Raw genomic sequence first — 19,283 nt, 5'->3', positions numbered from 1 at the left:
CTATCTGCATCAGCATCTTAGCACAGAGCCTCCCAGTAGAAAACAGGGAGTTGGTAAGATGGAAATCAGGCAATGGTAGTAATGAACATCAGGCAGCAAGCCAAGGAGAAGTGAATGAATTTTGGCTTCCTTCTGAAAGTAGCATAACGCAGGGAAAGAGCTCACTAAGAGGAGTCAGGAGTTCTCAGCTGCTGCTCATCTTTGCCACTTTTGAGCTGTCCTACATTTGGCAAGTGACCTTTTTGGACCTCAGTTTTCTTAACAGCAAATTATAGGAGGCATTTGTTTCTGCATCTGAAGCAGATGTTCGAGTTCAGCAATATTGTAAACAGTTTACACAAGTTTACAAGAAAAAAACAAACAACCCCATTAAAAAGTGGGTAAAGGACATGAACAGACACTTCTCAAAAGAAGACATACATGTGGCCAGCAACATGGAAAAAAGCTCAAAATCACTGATCATTAGAGAAATGCAAATCAAAACCACAATCAGATACCATCTCACACCAGGCTATTATTAAAAAGTAAAAAAACAACAGATACTAGCAAGGTTGTGGAGAAAAAGGAACGCTTTTACACTGTTGGTGGGAGTGTAAATTAGTTCAACCATTCTGGAAGACAGTGTAGTGACTGCTCAAAGACAGAGGCAGAAATACCATTCGACCCAGCAATCTCGTTACTGGGTATATACCCAAAGGAATATAAATTTTTCTGATATAAAGACACATGCACGTATATGTTCAATGCAGCACTGCTATTGTTCACAATAGCAAAGACATGGAATCAACCTAAATGCCCATCAGTGATAGACTAGATAAAGAAAGTGGTACATATACATGAGGGAATACTATGCAGCCATTAAAAGAAACAAGGTCATGTCCTTTGCAGCGACATGGATGGAGCTGGAGGCCATTATCCTTAGCAAACTAACACAAGAACAGAAAACCAAATACCGCATGTTCTTACTTGTAAGTGGGAGCTAAATGATGAGAACACATGGACACATGGGGAAGAACAGCACATACTCAGGCCTGTCAGAGGGCAGGGCATGGAAGGAGGGAGAGCATCAGGAAGAATAGCTCGTGGATGCTGGGCTTAATACTTGGGCGATAGGATGACCTGTGCAGCAAACCTCCATGACACACGTTTACCTGTGTAACAAACCTGAGCATCCTGCCCATGTATCCCTGAACTTAAAACAAAAGTTGGAAATTAAAAAAAAAAAAAAGAAAATCAAGAGGAAGGTTTGGGAATGAAGGTAATGATTACAGTCTGGGGACATATTGTGTGAGTTTTACAAGTAAGCCATACATGTAAGTAGAGTTTTCCAGAGGAATTATACAAAATCAGGTCTGGAATTCTAAAACTAAAGGTTTAGATTAAGAGGTAAAAATTAGCTGCCTTGCCGGGTACGGTGGCTCACACCTGTAATCCTAGCACTTTGGGAGGCTGAGGCAGGCAGATCACCTGAGGTTGGGAGTTTGAGACCAGCCTGACCAACATGGAGAAACCCCGTCTCTACTAAAAATACAAAATTAGCTGAGCATGGTGATGTATGCCTATAATCCCAGCTACTCAGGAGGCTGGAGTAGGAGAATCACTTGAACCTGGGAGGCAGAGGTTGTGGTGAGCCGAGATCGTGCCATTACACTCCAGGCTGGACAAGAGCGAAACTCCGTCTTGGGGGGGAGAAAAAAAGATAGCTGCCTTTATAATGGATAGCCCCATTTACCCTGATGTGATTATTATGCATTGCATGTCTGTATCAAAACATCTCATGTACCCCATAAATATATACACCTACCTTGTACCCACAAAAATTAAAAATAAAATTCAAAACAAAGTAGCCACCTTTAAGCCAACAACAAACAAACAAAGAATGTTTACAGAGATGGTGATGGCAAAAAGCTAGAGCATACCATAGGTAAGCCTGGTTGAGACTGTTGCAGAATTTTGAGATAAAGACAGAGTTTGCCACAATACTTTCAGGCCTACTAAGGTCGTGACTATAGCAGCAGAGTCCCAGTGGGCCATGAGACTGTATCTGAAACATCCAAGTAAAGTGCAATAAATGTGCAATAAACATCCAAGTAAACTGCACTGGCTCAGGGCTGTGTGTTTGGGGTGGGGGTGGTGGGTAGAGAGAAAGAAAACGAACATAACAAAGAATCATCTGAAAGAAAAGACTTGCCTTCTCCCTCAAAAGATAATACGTATACAACCAACCTTTATTTTTCGAAAAGATATTTTTTTCTAGAAGTACTTATTAATTCACAGTTTTTCTACGCTTTTGTGATAGTGGTTTCAGATCTAAAATGGAACATCTGTTACACCCAGTCAATATTTATTATTATCCTCCATTGAATGCCATCATCACTCTCCAAAATGTGTTGAAGTTAGGTCTGTGGCATTTCCCTTTCCTCCAAAATGGGTGCTTTTATGTCTCTGTTAATGGCTGAGAGGAGGAGGAAAGAAAGACCGGATGCTTTATTAAGAGGCTGGAGCTATTTTTCTCATTTGCCCGAACCTTATATCTTAATGCAAATATCACTGAACAGGTGGCCCTTGTGGTTCCTGCAAACTGGGTACAGTAAAGGTTTCAAACAGGATCAATGGGCCCAGGTTGTTTCTAATTACGATGGGATGTGTTCTTTGACCCAGCTCTGCATCTTGTGGACAGCAGCACCCTCTTAATGCTGCAGTCCTTGAAACAGAGCTGTCCAGGTCAGTGAAGGATACCTACTAATTTAAACACTCATTACTTCGTTAAATTTTCCTCTGGTGCAAGAATGATCAGCAGTTCCAGCCTCTGTGAAGCAGGTCTCCAGCTGGATATTCAGCAAAAACACCTGCTTTCCCATCTCTCTCTGGACAGAGGTTCCTTACTGACTTATGTCCACATCTGTTTATCCTATCAGCTATCGAAGCAGGCAACTTCTTTCTTACCCTTTGCAACTGACACTGTTCTCTATGATGTGTTGATGTTAAAACATCACGGTTGAGGGAGGCTGCAAGCAGGCAAGTGGCTCCACTTAACACAGTGGTGTTCATGAGAGAATCAATTTCTCCTAAAACTGGTTGAGAAGCATTTGCATCTTTCTATCACCTTAAGGCTGCAATCACAGGGCCATAAAGTGGAGTGAGGCTTTGCATGCCTACATGTTTGGGAGCAACTGTGTACTCCCTTTATAGATTTTTATCACCGAAGCCATTAGGGACTTTCAGCCACTTTGTCCACATAAGCATAGATGCATCAGCCTACATATGATCTTAAGTGCAGTTTCCATTTATGCCAGCACCTTTCTCTTTCCAACCTTTCTTCTGTTCCTTTTTCTTTAATGCCTTGGGAAGGACATAAACTTTGGCATTATACAGACCTGGCTTTGAGTTTTGTCTTTACCCTTTGACTACTGTGCTGTAAATACAGTTGGCCCTCTCTATCCATGGGTTCCACAGCAGTGGATTCAACCAACCGCTGATAGAAAATTTTTTTAAAAAAATTGCATCCGTACTGGACATCTACAGACTTCTTTTTCTTGTTGCTTTTCCCTAAGCAATACAGTGAAACAATGATTTACATAGCATTTACATTGTATTATGTATTATAAATAATCTAGAGATGATTTAAGTACACAGGAGGATGTGTATAGGTTACATACAAAAACTATATCATTTTATTGAAGGGACTTGAGCATCCCCAGATTTTGGAATCTTTGGGAGGTCCTGGGACCAATCCCTCACAGATACTGAAGGACGACTGTATTTACTATGTGCTGCCTAGACATGTTACTTAACCTCCCTGAATTGCAGTTTACTCTTGTGTTTACAACACAGATAATAAGGCCTGTCTCTCTGGGTTGCTGTGCTGTTTCAATAACGTAATAGGCATATGTACCTTGCACACAGAAGATACTCAGTAGACCCCCACTTCCACCCAGTCCTTTCTTTATTTTCCACATCATTATATTTCTTTGCATTAGTGTGAGTGCCATGATTTACATTTTTTAAAAACCACACAATGTTTGTGTGACTCCCAAGACAAACTTTCCAGCCTCTCCAAGTGACCACCTCCAGAGATAAGAAGCTTAGTGACTTGAAGTGGGTGGGGGAGAGAGAAGGAGGGAGGGAGAGGAGGAGACTTCTCCCACTGAAGCAGTAGAACGCTAGAAGCGAATCTAGGACCTCCCCGAGAATTTTGTAAGGAGTCCAAGAAAAGCTATTAAAAAGTAATTTTTAGTGTCTTAGCTGAAGAATAAATAAACATTTATTGAGGACTATGGAGAGTCTCCAAGACACTATTTTACCCTTATAAAGAAGGGGAAACTGAGGCTCAAAGAGCTTAAGCATCTTGCTAGAGGTCCCAGGTAGTAAGGGGGCAGAGGGTTTCAAAGCCCAGGTTTCACCTTCTGCTCTTTTCTGCTCTCCTATGTTATTGCAATAGTTTGATGTCACGTAGGAGTTTTTAAATCAATTTCAATTCACTTTTGGAGGCAGTCACACTGTACAGACAAAGACGATGAGGTCCAAAAATTTGAGTTAATAAAAATGAAAATTTTAGATTTAGTGTAAAACTCAACTGAAGTCTAAATAAGATTACATGGTAACAACAGTGTTCTCTGTGGTCAGATTAGAACTGCTTATCTACTTGAACTGTGTCCTGAAGTTGAGACTAGGCATTATAGCATGCTGGGATTTCTTTGCTCTCGCTTGATGAACTTTTCACCACTTTTCACGATGTGCCTATTGCAGTCCAGTGAGAGCTACATCGAAGAGAGTTCGTTCTACCCCTCATGCTTGCCACAAACAGTACCACACATTGACACGCTGATTATCCCTAGAGTTTCCAAACCACATGCTGCTTAGGAGCAACCAGGAAAGAGTGTAGAGGGAAAAATGAGCCCTGTTCCCCAGTTTGTTTTGGAAAGGTCACTTGCCCTGCTGCATAGAACTTTCTCTGCCTGCCCTCTGTGGTGATCTCAGAGAGTGGCTGACACAACAACAAGAGCCCAACTACATTTCCAGTGCCTTTAGGACAAAGAGGAAAGCTGTGTGGAGGTCCAGCACCTCACCCCGCCTCAGCCTGGGTCCCCTTATTCCCCCTGCCGCCCCTACCTCATCTCTCCAGGTGATGTTCCTGGCTTTGGAATGTGTTACAACATGACCCAGAGGCAGGCCACTCCCTGTACCATCCTTCCTAATCGCACGCTCTCTTTCTTTCTCTCTCACACACACACAGAGACACCCTTCTTCACTGGGGCAGAATCCCTTAGAACAGTACAATCACAGAGCCGGAGGAATCTTATAGACTATTACATTTCATATCCTTTCATTTTACAGGTGAGGAGACTAGGAGCTAGTGAGGCTGACTAACTTGCCCAAGGTCAACGCCATTAATCTGCCCTTCCCTCTGTTAATGACAGCATGAATTGTTGGTTATCTTTAAAACTTCATATGATATTAGAAAATGAGCTTTTTAAAAGAATTACTGAAACATGGTAGTAAGTGACTTTGCTCAGGGAAAAATAGTGCCACTATTATCATTTCCTTTTTATTTCAAGCCCACACTTGGAGTTGTTAAAAGCATTTTGTATTTGCAAATCCAGATATATTATTTTTCACGTCACTATCACTTATTATTAAAATGTTCCTTGTGTGCCAACATTCTGGAAGATGCTGCCATGTCTACCAAATCAGACACAAATTGTATTCATACAGTCAAGTCCTCCATGCAACTTGATGCACCAAGCATTTATGCACCGTTTGCTGCAACCGGACATGTAGACAGTTTGTGGGGCAGCCCAGCCGGGTCTCTAAAACAAGCAGTGTTCATTAATTTGTGTGTATAGACAGTGGGTTCCACACGGTCCACTTGCTAAGGCTGCTCAGCCACTTGCAGATGATGGTCAAGAGGAACAGAATACCTCACGCAGCAACGTTGACGTCCTGTACCTGGGTAGTATAAAGGTTCCCTCAGAGCCTTCAAGGGCAGGCAGGTGAGGTTAATGGGTAAGGAAGGCCTCCTAAGAGAGTGGGAAGGAGTGGGAATGTTTCCATCTGGAGAGAGCCCTATTTGGGGCAGCCAATGCTCAACTCCAGAGTTTTGTCAGGTGGGGTCTTGGACTAGCAAAGCCAAACCTCTGATTTTTTTTAAGAAGTCAAAAATCTGGAGTTTGTTAAATCTCCTGTTTTTCCCTCAATATTGCTAATTTAGTTGTTTTCTTCTCTCTGAGTCAGCTTCTGCCAGGTACTACCAGTTTGTGAGCCCCCGTAGAATTTTCCACGGCAGGATTTGGAGGAATAGTTGGGCAGAGGATTAGAACTAGTGTCAGGGGTGAGCCTGCGTGGTACTCTGGCTGGGTCCACTTGTCATGGCTTCCCAGTCCTCGTGGCTTGTTAAACTGACTCATTAGAAGTAAGATGTGGCAATCGATGGACTCATTCTCTGACTTTGTAATCATTTCCAGCTCCGCTGCCATCCCTTTTGCTTCATGCTTGGCTGACACAATGACCCGCTGTACATCAAGGGTGTGGGAGGTAGGGGTGCGCATAAATGGAAGCTCTAGTAATTGAAAAGAATTTATTATTTTTAAAAAACTTATCAGCATGAATGCATTCACACGGTTTTCAGACAGTCCTTCTTTTGGTCTCCTTTGTTTCGTCTTCAATCTGGAGTACCTGAAAGCTAGTTTCCTGCCCAATTAGCATTCTGCATGGTTCATTTGGCTCATGGCAACCAATAATCACAACACCATTTGTACATCACAGTTCTGTGATCCAATTTGGGCTTAAAAACTGTAGGGAAAAATTATTGTGAAAAAAAATTTGGGTGTAGGAAGTCAATACAAATTAATTTCAGATGAACCTAAATAGACCTGACAAATTCACCAAGCAGATGCCTATTAAAATGAAGAATGTTCTTAAGGTTTTCTGTGAATTTGGGGGTTTGGGGCAAATTAGGATTATAACTTTGTAGTAATGGTATGTTTTACAAAGGCCATTTCACTTCAGGCTAAGGAGAGTGAAAGGCTGAGACAAGCAGATGGAAAATTCAGATATAATAGGCTTACTTATGAAGTAAATGTTTTTATTTAGAATGCTTATATTGACAGTCTTCCTTTATCTAATTTTCTGAATAGCTGCGTTATATTTAGCCTATATAAGCACAGTCACAGACAGGGAAATCGACAAATGTTTGCAGATACCTATAAATATGCTACATGTGGGTAGCACTTTTCAAAGTTTTGAAAGTGACTTAAACAGCCTCTTAAATTGCAGCAACACATCTCGCTCAAGGTTTATAAACTCAGTGTTAAGTTCTGGTTTTTGTTCTCCTGGGCTGGTGCAAGTCTGTATTGCGTCATCTTAGGAATCCTGAGACCCAAGCCTGTGTTCTTTGGATGAGAAATGACAATGTTATGGAATTGGGATCCCTCCGCAAAGTAATCATTTCAACAAGAAAATTTATTGTCTACATATTTACAAGGGTTAGGGCCCAAAATTGAGTAGAAAGGGAATAATACATCAAAACTTCAACTGAAGGAAATTTTAAAGTGTTCATGTGGACTGACCAAGATTAACCAATACTTCCAGAGCACTTTCACCCGTATGATGTACATGTTAAATACCTGATGATATAATGATAGAAAGACATAAAAAACAGCTATTTTTCCTGGCAGAGAGCCCTGCTGTAAACCTGGAGATACTTAAATGACGTATCTCAGCCATGATGCTGGCTGCAGGGATAGCCAGAATAGCCACTGACTTGCATAATAGATTTCTTCTGCATGCATTGCTCTTCCTGCCAGCTTCTGGGGTTGAGAATTTTGCATTTGACACATGCAATCTTAAGATGGAAAAAATTAAAATTTGGGGATATAATAAAGTAGCAGGACATTGTCTTGTTAGCTTATAGGACATTTGTACAAAGATGAATGCAGTTGTTGAAGGATGGAGACTCGTTTGTCATGTCAAGAAAAATTAAGCCTTAAAAGCACACATACATCTCTAAACATTTCTAAAGGAATGAGAATTAGCCTTTTGAGTTTCCTTCTGTCATTATATGCTGCAAATTCTCTGAGGCAATATGCTTCTTTATAATACTATTCTTGAGCTCCTGGTAAAAGTTGCCAGTTCTCCCTGACCCCTCCCCCTCCCGCCAGATGCTTTCTCTCCTAAAATCTAACAGCTGACTGATGTCTTGTTTATGTTTTACTTTTGTTATTTATTTCTCCCCTTTAATGCTGTACTGAACAGGAGCCATGAGAAGCAAATCAGGGCACTTCAGAGCTTCTTTCCTTTGAGTTCAGATTTTCTAGGATAGGAAGAACTGGCAAATAAATGAATGAGTAGACTCTTGCTTTTCACCTGTCTAATAAATACATGTTTATGTCTCTTCATAATGGTTCACCCTTATGAACAAGTAATCATTTAAAGTTTAATTTTAATGTACACATCAGAGATGGAGACGTGGAATTGTTTAGGCTTTTCTCTCAATCTGTCTCCCTCTTTGATTTTCAAGATAAAGCAAATTAATTAATGTGCACTTTTCAATTGAAGAAATGATTAAGACCCAGCTGTGTCTGTGAAATTATAAGTTACAGTGCAACACTTGGGACTGATTAATACTTTCTTGGCATGAAGAAAAGAGACATAGGTATATAATCAAAATGGTGTTCCAAAAAGCGTAAGTTAGCAGTTTGCCAAATTAACTTTCAAAGATATCTAGGTTACTAAGTTTGACATTTCTACACACAAATCTTAAATGATTGATGGATTACTGTAAAATAGCTTTGTTCAAAAAAGATAATCTTTGGCAGGTACTTCAAAGAGTTTACTGCTCTGGAAAGATGAAAAGAAATTCTCATTTTACATTAATTTTCATGATAGAGCAATGCTTATTTGCAATATGCCTGAGAATTAAGTGATATTTACTGTATTATGAGTCTTTTTTTTTTCACTGTATCCAGCAGTCCCACATGGGATTGTTTTTATTTCCAAGATTTAGGAGAATTTTTCTGCACATAAAGAGCTTCGTCAAGAAAATACAGATGGGTAGAACAGTATATCTGACATTTTTATTCACTACGATTTCACTGCAAGGAAGTATTGAGACTAAAATATATAGAGATATGACTTTTTAAATCAACAATACCGTTTCAGAATGCAGTTTCAGATTCTCCTTGTAGTAATCTTCAGAGTGTGAAAGGATCTGCCTACTTCTCTTTATAGATTGTGTGATTTTATTTATTTATGCCTAAGTCACTGTAGTGGTGCCAAAGGGAAACTGTCATTTAGGTCAGTATGGCAGGTATTTTGATTTTTACAAAGAAGCTGAAAAATCTAGATTAATATCAGAAATCTCCTATTTTTCAATATTGGCAGTCACCTCAAATTTCTGAGTGATTTTGAAGGCAGAGTTTCATGACTGTGAAATAGCCATCTATAAAAGCCTAAAGATGGCTCAGGATAAAGGAACTAAAGCTCTTTGTTCCATATTGGAGAAACTTTGCAAAAGGGCTCAGATGCGTGGGGAAGGAGGTAGCAGTAGGTAACGGGTACAAGTTCCAAACACAAAAATCAACGAATTTACCATGTAGAAGATGTAAAGCAGAAGCCTTTTTTTCTCTCGAATTTATCTTTCAGGGTATTTCATTTTATGACATTGAACAAAGCTGACTTGGAAAAAAATCTGTTCTTTACTTTTTGGCAGGGTGAAGTAGAGAAATAAAGTCTCCCCGCTGAACTACTATGAGGTCAGAAGCCTTGCTGCTATATTTCACACTGCTACACTTTGCTGGGGCTGGCTTCCCAGAAGATTCTGAGCCAATCAGTATTTCGCATGGCAACTGTAAGTACCCATGGTCTCACTCAGTGTCTCCCTTTGAGAACATTTTAGCCTGAATCAGCCTAGCAAAAAATAAAACTGAAAAATGAAATAGAATAGGTGACTTATTAGTCCTCTGTATGTGGCAAAGGTGGCTAATTCAAGTCTAGTCAAATTGATAGGATGATTTTTCTATAACTCCATCAGATGTTGTTGTGGGGACGTGTGAGGATTTGAAACGCCCCTGGTAACCCTGATGAAGTCTCAGCTACCACATCGAGGCTGCCGTGTTCATGCCTTAAAATCAGCTCTGTGGCCGGGCGCGGTGGCTCACGCCTGTAATCCCAGCACTTTGGGAGGCCGAGGCGGGCGGATCACGAGGTCAGGAGATCGAGACCATCCTGGCTAACACGGTGAAACCCCGTCTCTACTAAAAATACAAAAAATTAGCCGGGCGTGGTAGCGGGCGCCTGTAGTCCCAGCTACTCGGGAGGCTGAGGCAGGAGAATGGCGTGAACCCGGGAGGCGGAGCTTGCAGTGAGCCGAGATCGCGCCACTGCACTCCAGCCTGGGCGACAGAGCGAGACTCCGTCTCAAAAAAAAAAAAAAAAAATCAGCTCTGTGGGAGAATATCACTATGATCTGAGTATTGGCAGTATTACTCACTTTTATATATAATTCATATATACGGACTGTTGCAAAATATGAACAAAAAGTAATGACCATTTTGGAGTACTTCAGAGAAAATTTTTTTTTGGACTTAGAAGTTATATAGTTAATAGACTTTGGTAAAGAGAAATTAATTTATAGAGGACCCATTTTAACTGTTTATAACTTTCCTTTGGTCTCTGCTTCATTGTCAGGAGTAGATAATAACATGATTAAGAATTCAGCTGTCTCCTCAAAAGAGGAGAGTTCTGCCTATGTGTTGGATGGAACATTCAATTTACCACTTTTTTTTCATGCCCTTCAAAAGGCTTAAGTATTTTATTACAGTAAAAATGTAAGAGAGCATTTTTTTCCTAAATATCTCTTTTCATAGTAATGACCCCAAAACAAACACTGAGTGAGCCATACAAAGGTGTCTAACATTAATATGCAATACTAAGGAGATCCAAATATGCCCAGTGTTCAGCTGTTCTTTCTGGGTTGGAAGAAAACGAGGTAGCAAAACTGACACACAAAACAATTAGAGTCCAAAGTCAAAGGGCATTATTAAGACCAAATGTGTAGTTCAAGTTCATCACTCCTGAAATAGCAGAGTCCACCTGACTCAAGGTTCCAAACTTAATAAACATTTATTTATTTCCATTTGAGGTAAGTTTTCTGTCTTGGATGCCCGAGTATAGAAGGGACTCCAGGGCAGGGCGCGGTGGCTTACGCCTGTAATCCCAGCACTTTGGGAGGCCGAGGTGGGCGGATCATGAGGTCAGAGGATGGAGACCATCCTGGCCAACATGGTGAAACCTGTCTCTACTAAAATACAAAAGAAAAAAAAAATCAGCTGGGCATGGTGGTGCGTGCCTGTAGTCCCAGCTACAGGAGGCTGAGGCAGCGGAATACCTTGAACTGGGGAGGCGGAGAGTGTAGTAAGCCGAGATCACACCACTGCACTCCAGCCTCGTGACAGAGCGAGACTCTGTCTCAAAAAAAAAAGAAGGGACTCCAGCCCAAATGGACTACTGTAAGCCACCCTTCAGTGATCACTCAAATCCATGATTATAGAGATATTTGAGTTGTTTTAGCAATCTCCTTGATGAATGGGTACATGAAATTTCAAAGCAGTGGAAGGGAAAGCACAAGATTGTCTTATACCAAGCTCCCTTGTAAATAAAATATAGTAAGGCTCCTGATAAGATACCCACTGTGAGTAACAGTCAGATACTACAAGGGTGTAAAGTGAGGGTCGAAGCATAAATCTGTGAATGGTTTTCTAGTCATCACTTACACCCCCACCCCTCTCCAGAAAACAAATGCCTTTTAAATGTGGCTCATCTTTCTTTCCTCCTGAGTTTGTCTGGAGGCTCGCCGGTGCTCTGGAGATTGTAGGTGTAAAGGCAGAGATGTTGAGATGTAGGTATTTTTAAAGGCCAGATCTCAATACAGATTGGCCACTCTCAGCCAAAGAGAAGTGTAGGAAAAGAGAAATATGCTCATTGACTTGCCAAGTCAGGGAAAATTTCAGATCACCTGACTGGCTACACTCAGTTTGACCCTGTCCTGTCAAAGCCCACATCTCTGTGAAATTGTTAGCCAATTGCTTAACTCAAGGGTGAACTTCCCACAGTTCCTAGAATGCCAACCAACCTCTCAGGGCTGCCTTCAATAGTGGATTATTCCAACTGGACGCCTGTGGAGACTGTATTTTTCTTCTGGCTCCTGGACAAGGGCTCTTGCCTCCAGACCACATTGCATTTGTGGTGATTGATGGGAAGGCTGCTTTGAAATAGTTTTGTCCCGAGACAAGATCTTTGGCAGACTGCCCCCTCAGGCTTAGCTCTACAGAAGATGAAAAGAAAACTGTGGAAGAAAAGAGCACCTTCATGCAAAGGGTTCACTAGCGAGTTGAGCCCTGAGAAAGAGAGACAAATCAAAAATTGTGACACTTAGAAATATAAATCCAGGCTTATTATTATCTAGAAATGAAAGTGTAACTTGATGAACCTTAAGGAGCACTCTTCTATCATATTTCCTAAAACAACAGACTCATATGGAAATGGAAAATGGTGGCATGGTCTGACTTAAACACGGCTTTCTTTTGTGACCTGTCCCCCTCCCCTCCCTACCCTGTCAATTCCTGGCTTGATTTGCTTTTCCTTTCTTGCCCCATCTCCTCTTTTCACAGATACAAAACAGTATCCGGTGTTTGTGGGCCACAAGCCAGGACGGAACACCACACAGAGGCACAGGCTGGACATCCAGATGATTATGATCATGAACGGAACCCTCTACATTGCTGCTAGGTAAGGGGCCTTTTCCCCATGTCTGCCTTGAGAGTGTCCAAAAGCCCAAGGTCCTAAATTTACCAGCTATGCATTATTTTTAAGATCTTGAGGTTTCTAAATAGAGTGTTATTTAACTTAAAGCCTCCTTTAATTTATCAAGCAATCATTATTTCAAAATTGTCTGTGTCTGTTTAACCCTATGTGGATTTAAATAGAAATAATAGCGTATTTGGGCGCTTACACTCAAATAATCCACTGTTTATCTTGAACATATATGCAAATATTTATTCAAGCACCCACTAGAATGCTCTGCTCCTTAATACTCTGTTTGTTTGTTTGAGATGGAGTTTTCGTTCTTTGTTGCCCAGGCTGGAGTGCAGTGGTGCAATCTCAGCTCACTGAAGCCTCCCTCTCCTGGGTTCAAGCAATTCTCTTGCCTCAGCCTCCCAAGTAGCTGTTATAACAGGCATGCACCACCACGCCTGGCTAATTTGGTATTTTTAGTAGAGACAGGGTTTCACTATGTTGGTCAGGCTGGTCTTGAACTCCTGACCTCAGGTGATTCACCCACCTCGGCCTCCCAAAGTGCTGGGATTACAGGCATGAACCACTTCATCTGGCCTAATACTTATTTGTTAAATTAAGTTGAATGTGTAAACATGTATTATATAGTGTGAATGTAGGTGTGTGCATTAAACCTATTTGTATTTTTGCAGTTAACATATATATCATTGATAATCTATATCATCACTTTGAAAGAACGGCAATGACAACCAAAGAAAGCATAATATATATTTCAGAAGGTTTTTATTTGGTTTTAGTAAAAAAAAAAAAATACTCATCCATTGGGGAAATGTTATTTAGACAGACAGGCTGATGTCTTAAGGCTGAATGGCACGGTAAGAATACGGCTCAAACAGGGATCACATAAATTTAGGCTTTTGTTATAATTCTGCTCTTAATTTAGCCGGACCACAACTTGTCTGGCCATAAGTATCCTCTGCCAAATGAGATGTTGTATTTGATTACCTTAATGACGTCCCTAAGGAGTCCAACAATATATGATCCTCCATTTTGGGAGTGTGTAGCTATTCAAAATAATTCCAAATGAACAGCAACATGGAGCGCTATCTTGTAGTGTCCCCTGTGGTCTTTCTTGGCTCTACACTGTTTAATCATTTCACACTGGGGAGAAGAAATGGAGATTATGCTTTTTTTTGAGACAGGGTTTCACTCCCATCGTCCAGGCTGGAGTGCAGTGGCGCGATCTCAGCTCACTGCAACCTCCTCCCCCGCACCAGGGTTAAAGCAATTCTCCTGCCTCAGCCTCCTGAGTAGCTGGGACTACAGGTGCCCGCCACCACGCCCAGCTAATTTTTGTATTTTTAGTAGAGATGGGGTTCCACCATGTTAGCCAGGCTGGTCTCAAACTCCTGACCTTCAAGTGGTCCACCCGCCTCGACCTCTCAAAGTGCCGGAATTACAGGTGTGAGCCACCATGCCCGGTCTAGAATTGGAGATCGTTTCTATCTGGCATAAGGAAAGAACAAGTAAATAACAGTGGTTGATTCTTCTAAAGCACTTAGATGTTCTGAGGTGATAAGCTGTGCAACATAAAGTTAAAAAAAAAGGGGGCTACACTAAAACATCTGAAACTGCCCCTAACTTGGCTACAGGAAGGAATGTCCAAATACTTTCCTAAAGTTTTACTTTACAAATACTTATACAGTATATACAACTAGTATGCTGTGCACATACAATTAACAAACATAGCTATAGATTCTTTATGAATGTCAATTCATCCAATCCTGGAAACAACCCTACAGGAAGGAGCTATTATTATTCCCATGTCTTATAGGAGGAATCCAAGGGACAGATAGGTGAAATGATGGGGCCAAAATGACAGAGGCAGGATTTGAACCAGGATGGTCTTGCTCTAGAGTCCATGCTGTCATTCCCTGTACTATGCTGCATACTGAGGAATAGAGCTGGTACTGTTTGTCCTGAGAATACCCTTGTAATAGCTGTTGCCCAAGAACATGGTCATTATGAGTAGCCATTATAAAGCATTTCCTTTTTTTTTTTTTTTTTTAATTATACTTTAAGTTTTAGGGTACCATAAGATGCTCAGTAGTCACCTCTCTGATAGAATACCAGCTCCTTCTTAAATGTCATTTTTATTTTCCTAAACGTAATAGGGTTGGAAAATGACATACTCAATTATCTAAGGGCTGATCAAAACAAATGATAAAACATTGAATCTGTGAGAAATAGGTTGACTTAAGAATCTCTTGTGAATTGTTCACTTTCCAGTTGAGTTTCCGGGGGAAAAAATGGTATAACAGACTGCCCTTGTACTCGATGATTTAGCAGGGCGTGGACCATAGGTCCCAGGGCTACATGAGTGTTAGGAGCAAGGTACTATGCAGACTTAAAAGTGACCATTAGTCTAGCTCATTAAAACCAAGACAGTTTTATTCTAACTCCTCACCCCAAGGAAGGAAAGGAAAAGAAGGATAAAAAGAAGAAACACACTAATATTTGAAACTATCATATAAGCTCATCTTTAGTAAAGGTCAAGTTTGTATCACTGTAGCATTGACATGTTTGTTTTCACACCATATGCAGCCACTTCCTCTCAACACACACCCTTAGAAAAATTCTTAAAGGAGTTCCATGCCCACCATATTTAGGACCTCTTCTCTCCTTTTAATTTTACACTTTATTTTTACACTTCCAACTTTAATTCACTTTAATTTTACACTTCTCAACATTGCTCTGAGAGATCCAGGTTTCTAGGCAGCAAGTAACACGATTTAAAGCTAAATCCCTCCCCGCACCCCCCCCCCGCCAACCCCCGCCCGCCCAGGTTCAAGCCATGGCAACACAATTCAGTGGTGCTTGCTGGAGGGGGAAGAGGAAGTCCTAGGATTAAGTCAGTTTATGTTCAAATAACTTAATTCAGGAAGAACAGCATATGAGACCTGGGATGCACACTAAGATGGTTGGGAATGACCCCTGACCCTGGTCTGTGGTTTACCATAAAGCACCATTTTTATTTGCTAGGGCCATGTGAGCTGTTGGATATTGAAAAAGATTGTCATTGTCCAAAAGAAGATTTCATTCACAGAATTCTGTGTTTAAAAGGCTTCCCAGTTCTTCTAGACAATTGCTGTCAGCAATCGCAAGCCAAGTCCCATCCAGAACCCGGGGGACTGAGTGAGGGTTGGTGGCAAGAACCCCTTTCAATTCTGCTTTATTATTATCCACTTTGTAAATTCCTCTTCTTTTTTAATCTCTAAACTGCTAATTAGCATAAACAGGCCATGCCAAAAGGGGGCAATCTGAGAGCTTTCTGAGGAGCTGCCAATGCATATTAATCAGTTGTTCATTTACAATTCATATGTTCAGCTCAAACTTAAGTTCTGAGGGGAGGCAGGCAAGGAAAAGCCTCGAGTCATCTCAAACCTGATAGGAAAGTAATAGGCAATTCCATTCCAATAATGAGTCTGACCACAGCACCACCAATAAAGTCAAGCAAGTAATAAACAAATGCAATAAAACTGCCTTGAAATTAAAGGGCAGGGTGATTCTGGCAGCCTACTGAAGTTTGAAGAAACTTGCCTATTCAGCAATTTACAAAACAGGCCCCTACTCCTCCACCCCTTACCACGCCCTTCCACCCCCTCCCCCCATGCACACTCACAGTAGCTGGCAAGGGAATTTTCTAAGCCAACTGCCCTTCCCGCTCGTTTTATTTTCACGTGAGTCGGCCTGTTATCTTTCTCTGTTGTATTTTTCCTAAAACAAAAAGCAAACAGATTTCCCATGAACTGAAAAAAATTATATACATGTATATGTGAATCCTGCAAATAATTCCTTTCTTATCACCTCCCCGCTCTTTCTTTTAAGTAACGAGGGGACTTAAAAGTCTGCATGGGAGACGAGGTCCTGGTTTAAAGCTGTGGGTAATTTTTCAGCCCCAGGACTTCCTGTATTTGAGAGAAAGTCAATGTTATTTCAAGGGAAAATGAGCTGTTTTGCTTTCCCTCAGTAGCCCCCCATCTCCTCTGTTGAGTGTAGTTCTTTTCTTTTCTTTCTTACGAATTCCAGACAAAAACGCCCTTGTACTCAGCTCACACAGAAGGGGATGTTTAAATATAGCCCCACACCTGAGCTGCTGATTCTCTTTCTCCCCTTCCAAGGCTAGATTGGCAGCAAATTGTAAAGACAACCCAATTCTCAGCAAAACAGGAAGGTGAACAGAAGCAAGAAATGTAAACTTTAGCTTAAGTACATTTTAGACTTTAATTGACCATCATTATGAGGGAAAAGAGTGGCTTCTGGAAATAATTTTACCTTTGTCGTCATCCATCCTGTCGACCAAATAATCACAGTTAAGATGGAAATATATTTTCAAAAGAGAGATGGAGATCATTTTTTTGTTAGCCCTCTTGATGAACAGATGTGGCATGTTGAATACCAAGTTTTTGGTACGTGTATTTGAAGATAATGAAAGGGCACACGAATCCATCTGTGTTCTAGTCTTTGGGCCAATTTAACTTTCAGAGCCCTCCCTTCTGAGCTACATATATGCAGATGCTATAGTTCTAGTGTCAGAGAGAAGAGCTAATACAGGAAAAGTTTTCATAAACGGTGTTCCTTGGAGCACAATGCCATGATTTATCAGAAGGTGCTAAATGGGATCCGGAGACATCTCTTGAAGGCTGCGCTCTTTTCTTCTTGCATGTGGATATCATGAACATGGATATGGGCTTATCTGCCCTGCTAAGACATAACTCATTAAGCAGAAAATGAACTGTTTTGACTCTGTGTTTGACCTTGTATTAATTTTTCTTTGCCTATAGGGACCATATTTATACTGTTGATATAGACACATCACACACGGAAGAAATTTATTGTAGCAAAGTAAGTTGTTTTAAAACCATATTTGTAAAATGAAGGACCTTTGGATAGTTCTTGAACAGAATATGTATTTTAAGTGCATTAAGATGATGTAGCTAATCATAATTTAGAGATGCCAACATGCATTTTGTGAAATCCTAATTAGGGAATAGGTTAGGATTTGATACATGTTCAGAAACAGTTATGTACTTCATATTTTATTCATCAAATATATGTGTACATATACATTTTGAAGTTTTACGTAATTTCTACATTTCTTTTATAAAAATATTGCCTCATTTATCCAGGAAAACATCAGTTTTCATAAGTAAAATTTTGTTCCACAAATGTATTCTACAAAGGTTTCAATGTTATATTTCCATGTCTTGCAGTATTAAGTTTGATTTGACTGCTGTGGTTCAGGAACTTGATCGTTACCCGTTTCAGACAGACATAAAGTATAACCTAAGCTTTCCTCATAACTCCACATGGGGATATTTTAGTTAATAAAACCTGTGCCATAGGAGTAGAAGATCCCTTCAGTCCATTAATCTATGTGAAGGAGTATAACCTGAATTAAATCTTTGTCCACCTAGAGTGAATGTCCTCTTTATGTTTAAGAAAATGACTTCTGTATTTTAAGAAAAAAGCCTTCTTTATAAAAATTGATTTATCAACTGAAAGGAAAGGGCAAGGACATATATTTTATCCAAATGAGCATAATTTGGCAAATTAATTTGGATAGTTTATGAAAAATTTCCACACTCTTGTTTATTCTTCTTTCTTTTCTCCATCTTTATCTCAAACAGAAGAAGACCATTTTGTGGTTTAATGAATAGATAGGAGTTCAAAATTAAACGGACGTTTTCATCTGGAATCTTTTGTTGTTACGGTGAATTAATCATGGAGAAAGGGTGCAGAAAGCTTTCAATAAATATATGTTCAGCCTTTAGTCTCCCCAAGGGAACTCTTACTTCTAAAATCAAATGCAACAACCTCTGGGCTCTAATTGATTTCTTTCTTGATCCCTGCAGAAACTGACATGGAAATCTAGACAGGCCGATGTAGACACATGCAGAATGAAGGGAAAACATAAGGTAGGCAATTTTCATTTCTCCTGCAGCTGCCACTTTGGGTTAAGTTTTTGACTGTTATCTCCAGCCATAGACCGTGATGTAGAATGGATTGTGCTTTTTCCCTTTTCCCTCACTAATTGCTTTTTTCATCAACTTATTGAAGGCTTTAATTTGCAAAAATAGTTTGCTTTTAATGTGATGAAACATTACAACAGCTGCTAGGCCTGCATCATGAACTACTTAGGCGCACACAGGATTATGGACACAAAGCCGGCTGCCCAGAGTCTTCTGAGTGTACGCCGATGCCCACCTCCGCAGTCCAAGGCCCACAGGGAGTCTGTGGAAGAGCTCATAAAAGGCTGCCGCAGACATGCAGGGTTTTGTGCCTTTGGTCATATAACAACATAAAAACACACTTCAACCAGCAGCTTTGTACATCAGGGAACGCTGGAGCATCTGGCATTAAAATTAATATGATGGGAGGTTGGCATTTCCAGGCTTGCCTTCCTTTTGTGACATAAAATAAACACACAA

At 40.5% G+C, this 19,283-nt stretch overlaps 1 protein-coding gene across 6 annotated transcripts in view; it reads left to right on the top strand.

The window, feature by feature from the left end:
• The window catches only part of SEMA6A (semaphorin 6A), a 132,043-nt gene that overhangs the window by 60,395 nt on the left and 52,365 nt on the right, over positions 1-19,283 (top strand). For all 6 annotated transcript variants that reach the window (XM_063604599.1, XM_008952061.6, XM_008952058.6 and 3 more), the window contains 4 exons: positions 9,710-9,847; positions 12,669-12,786; positions 17,637-17,697; positions 18,708-18,770. In XM_063604599.1, coding sequence (XP_063460669.1) covers positions 9,748-9,847; positions 12,669-12,786; positions 17,637-17,697; positions 18,708-18,770 — 342 coding nt within the window. In that variant the 5' untranslated portion in view covers positions 9,710-9,747. The remainder of the gene's footprint in view (positions 1-9,709; positions 9,848-12,668; positions 12,787-17,636; positions 17,698-18,707; positions 18,771-19,283) is intronic.

Source organism: Pan paniscus, chromosome 4 (assembly GCF_029289425.2).
Source record: "Pan paniscus chromosome 4, NHGRI_mPanPan1-v2.0_pri, whole genome shotgun sequence".
NCBI lineage: Eukaryota > Metazoa > Chordata > Mammalia > Primates > Hominidae > Pan > Pan paniscus.
Note: the sequence above shows the minus strand (reverse complement) of the source record. Positions and strands in the feature narration are given on the sequence as shown.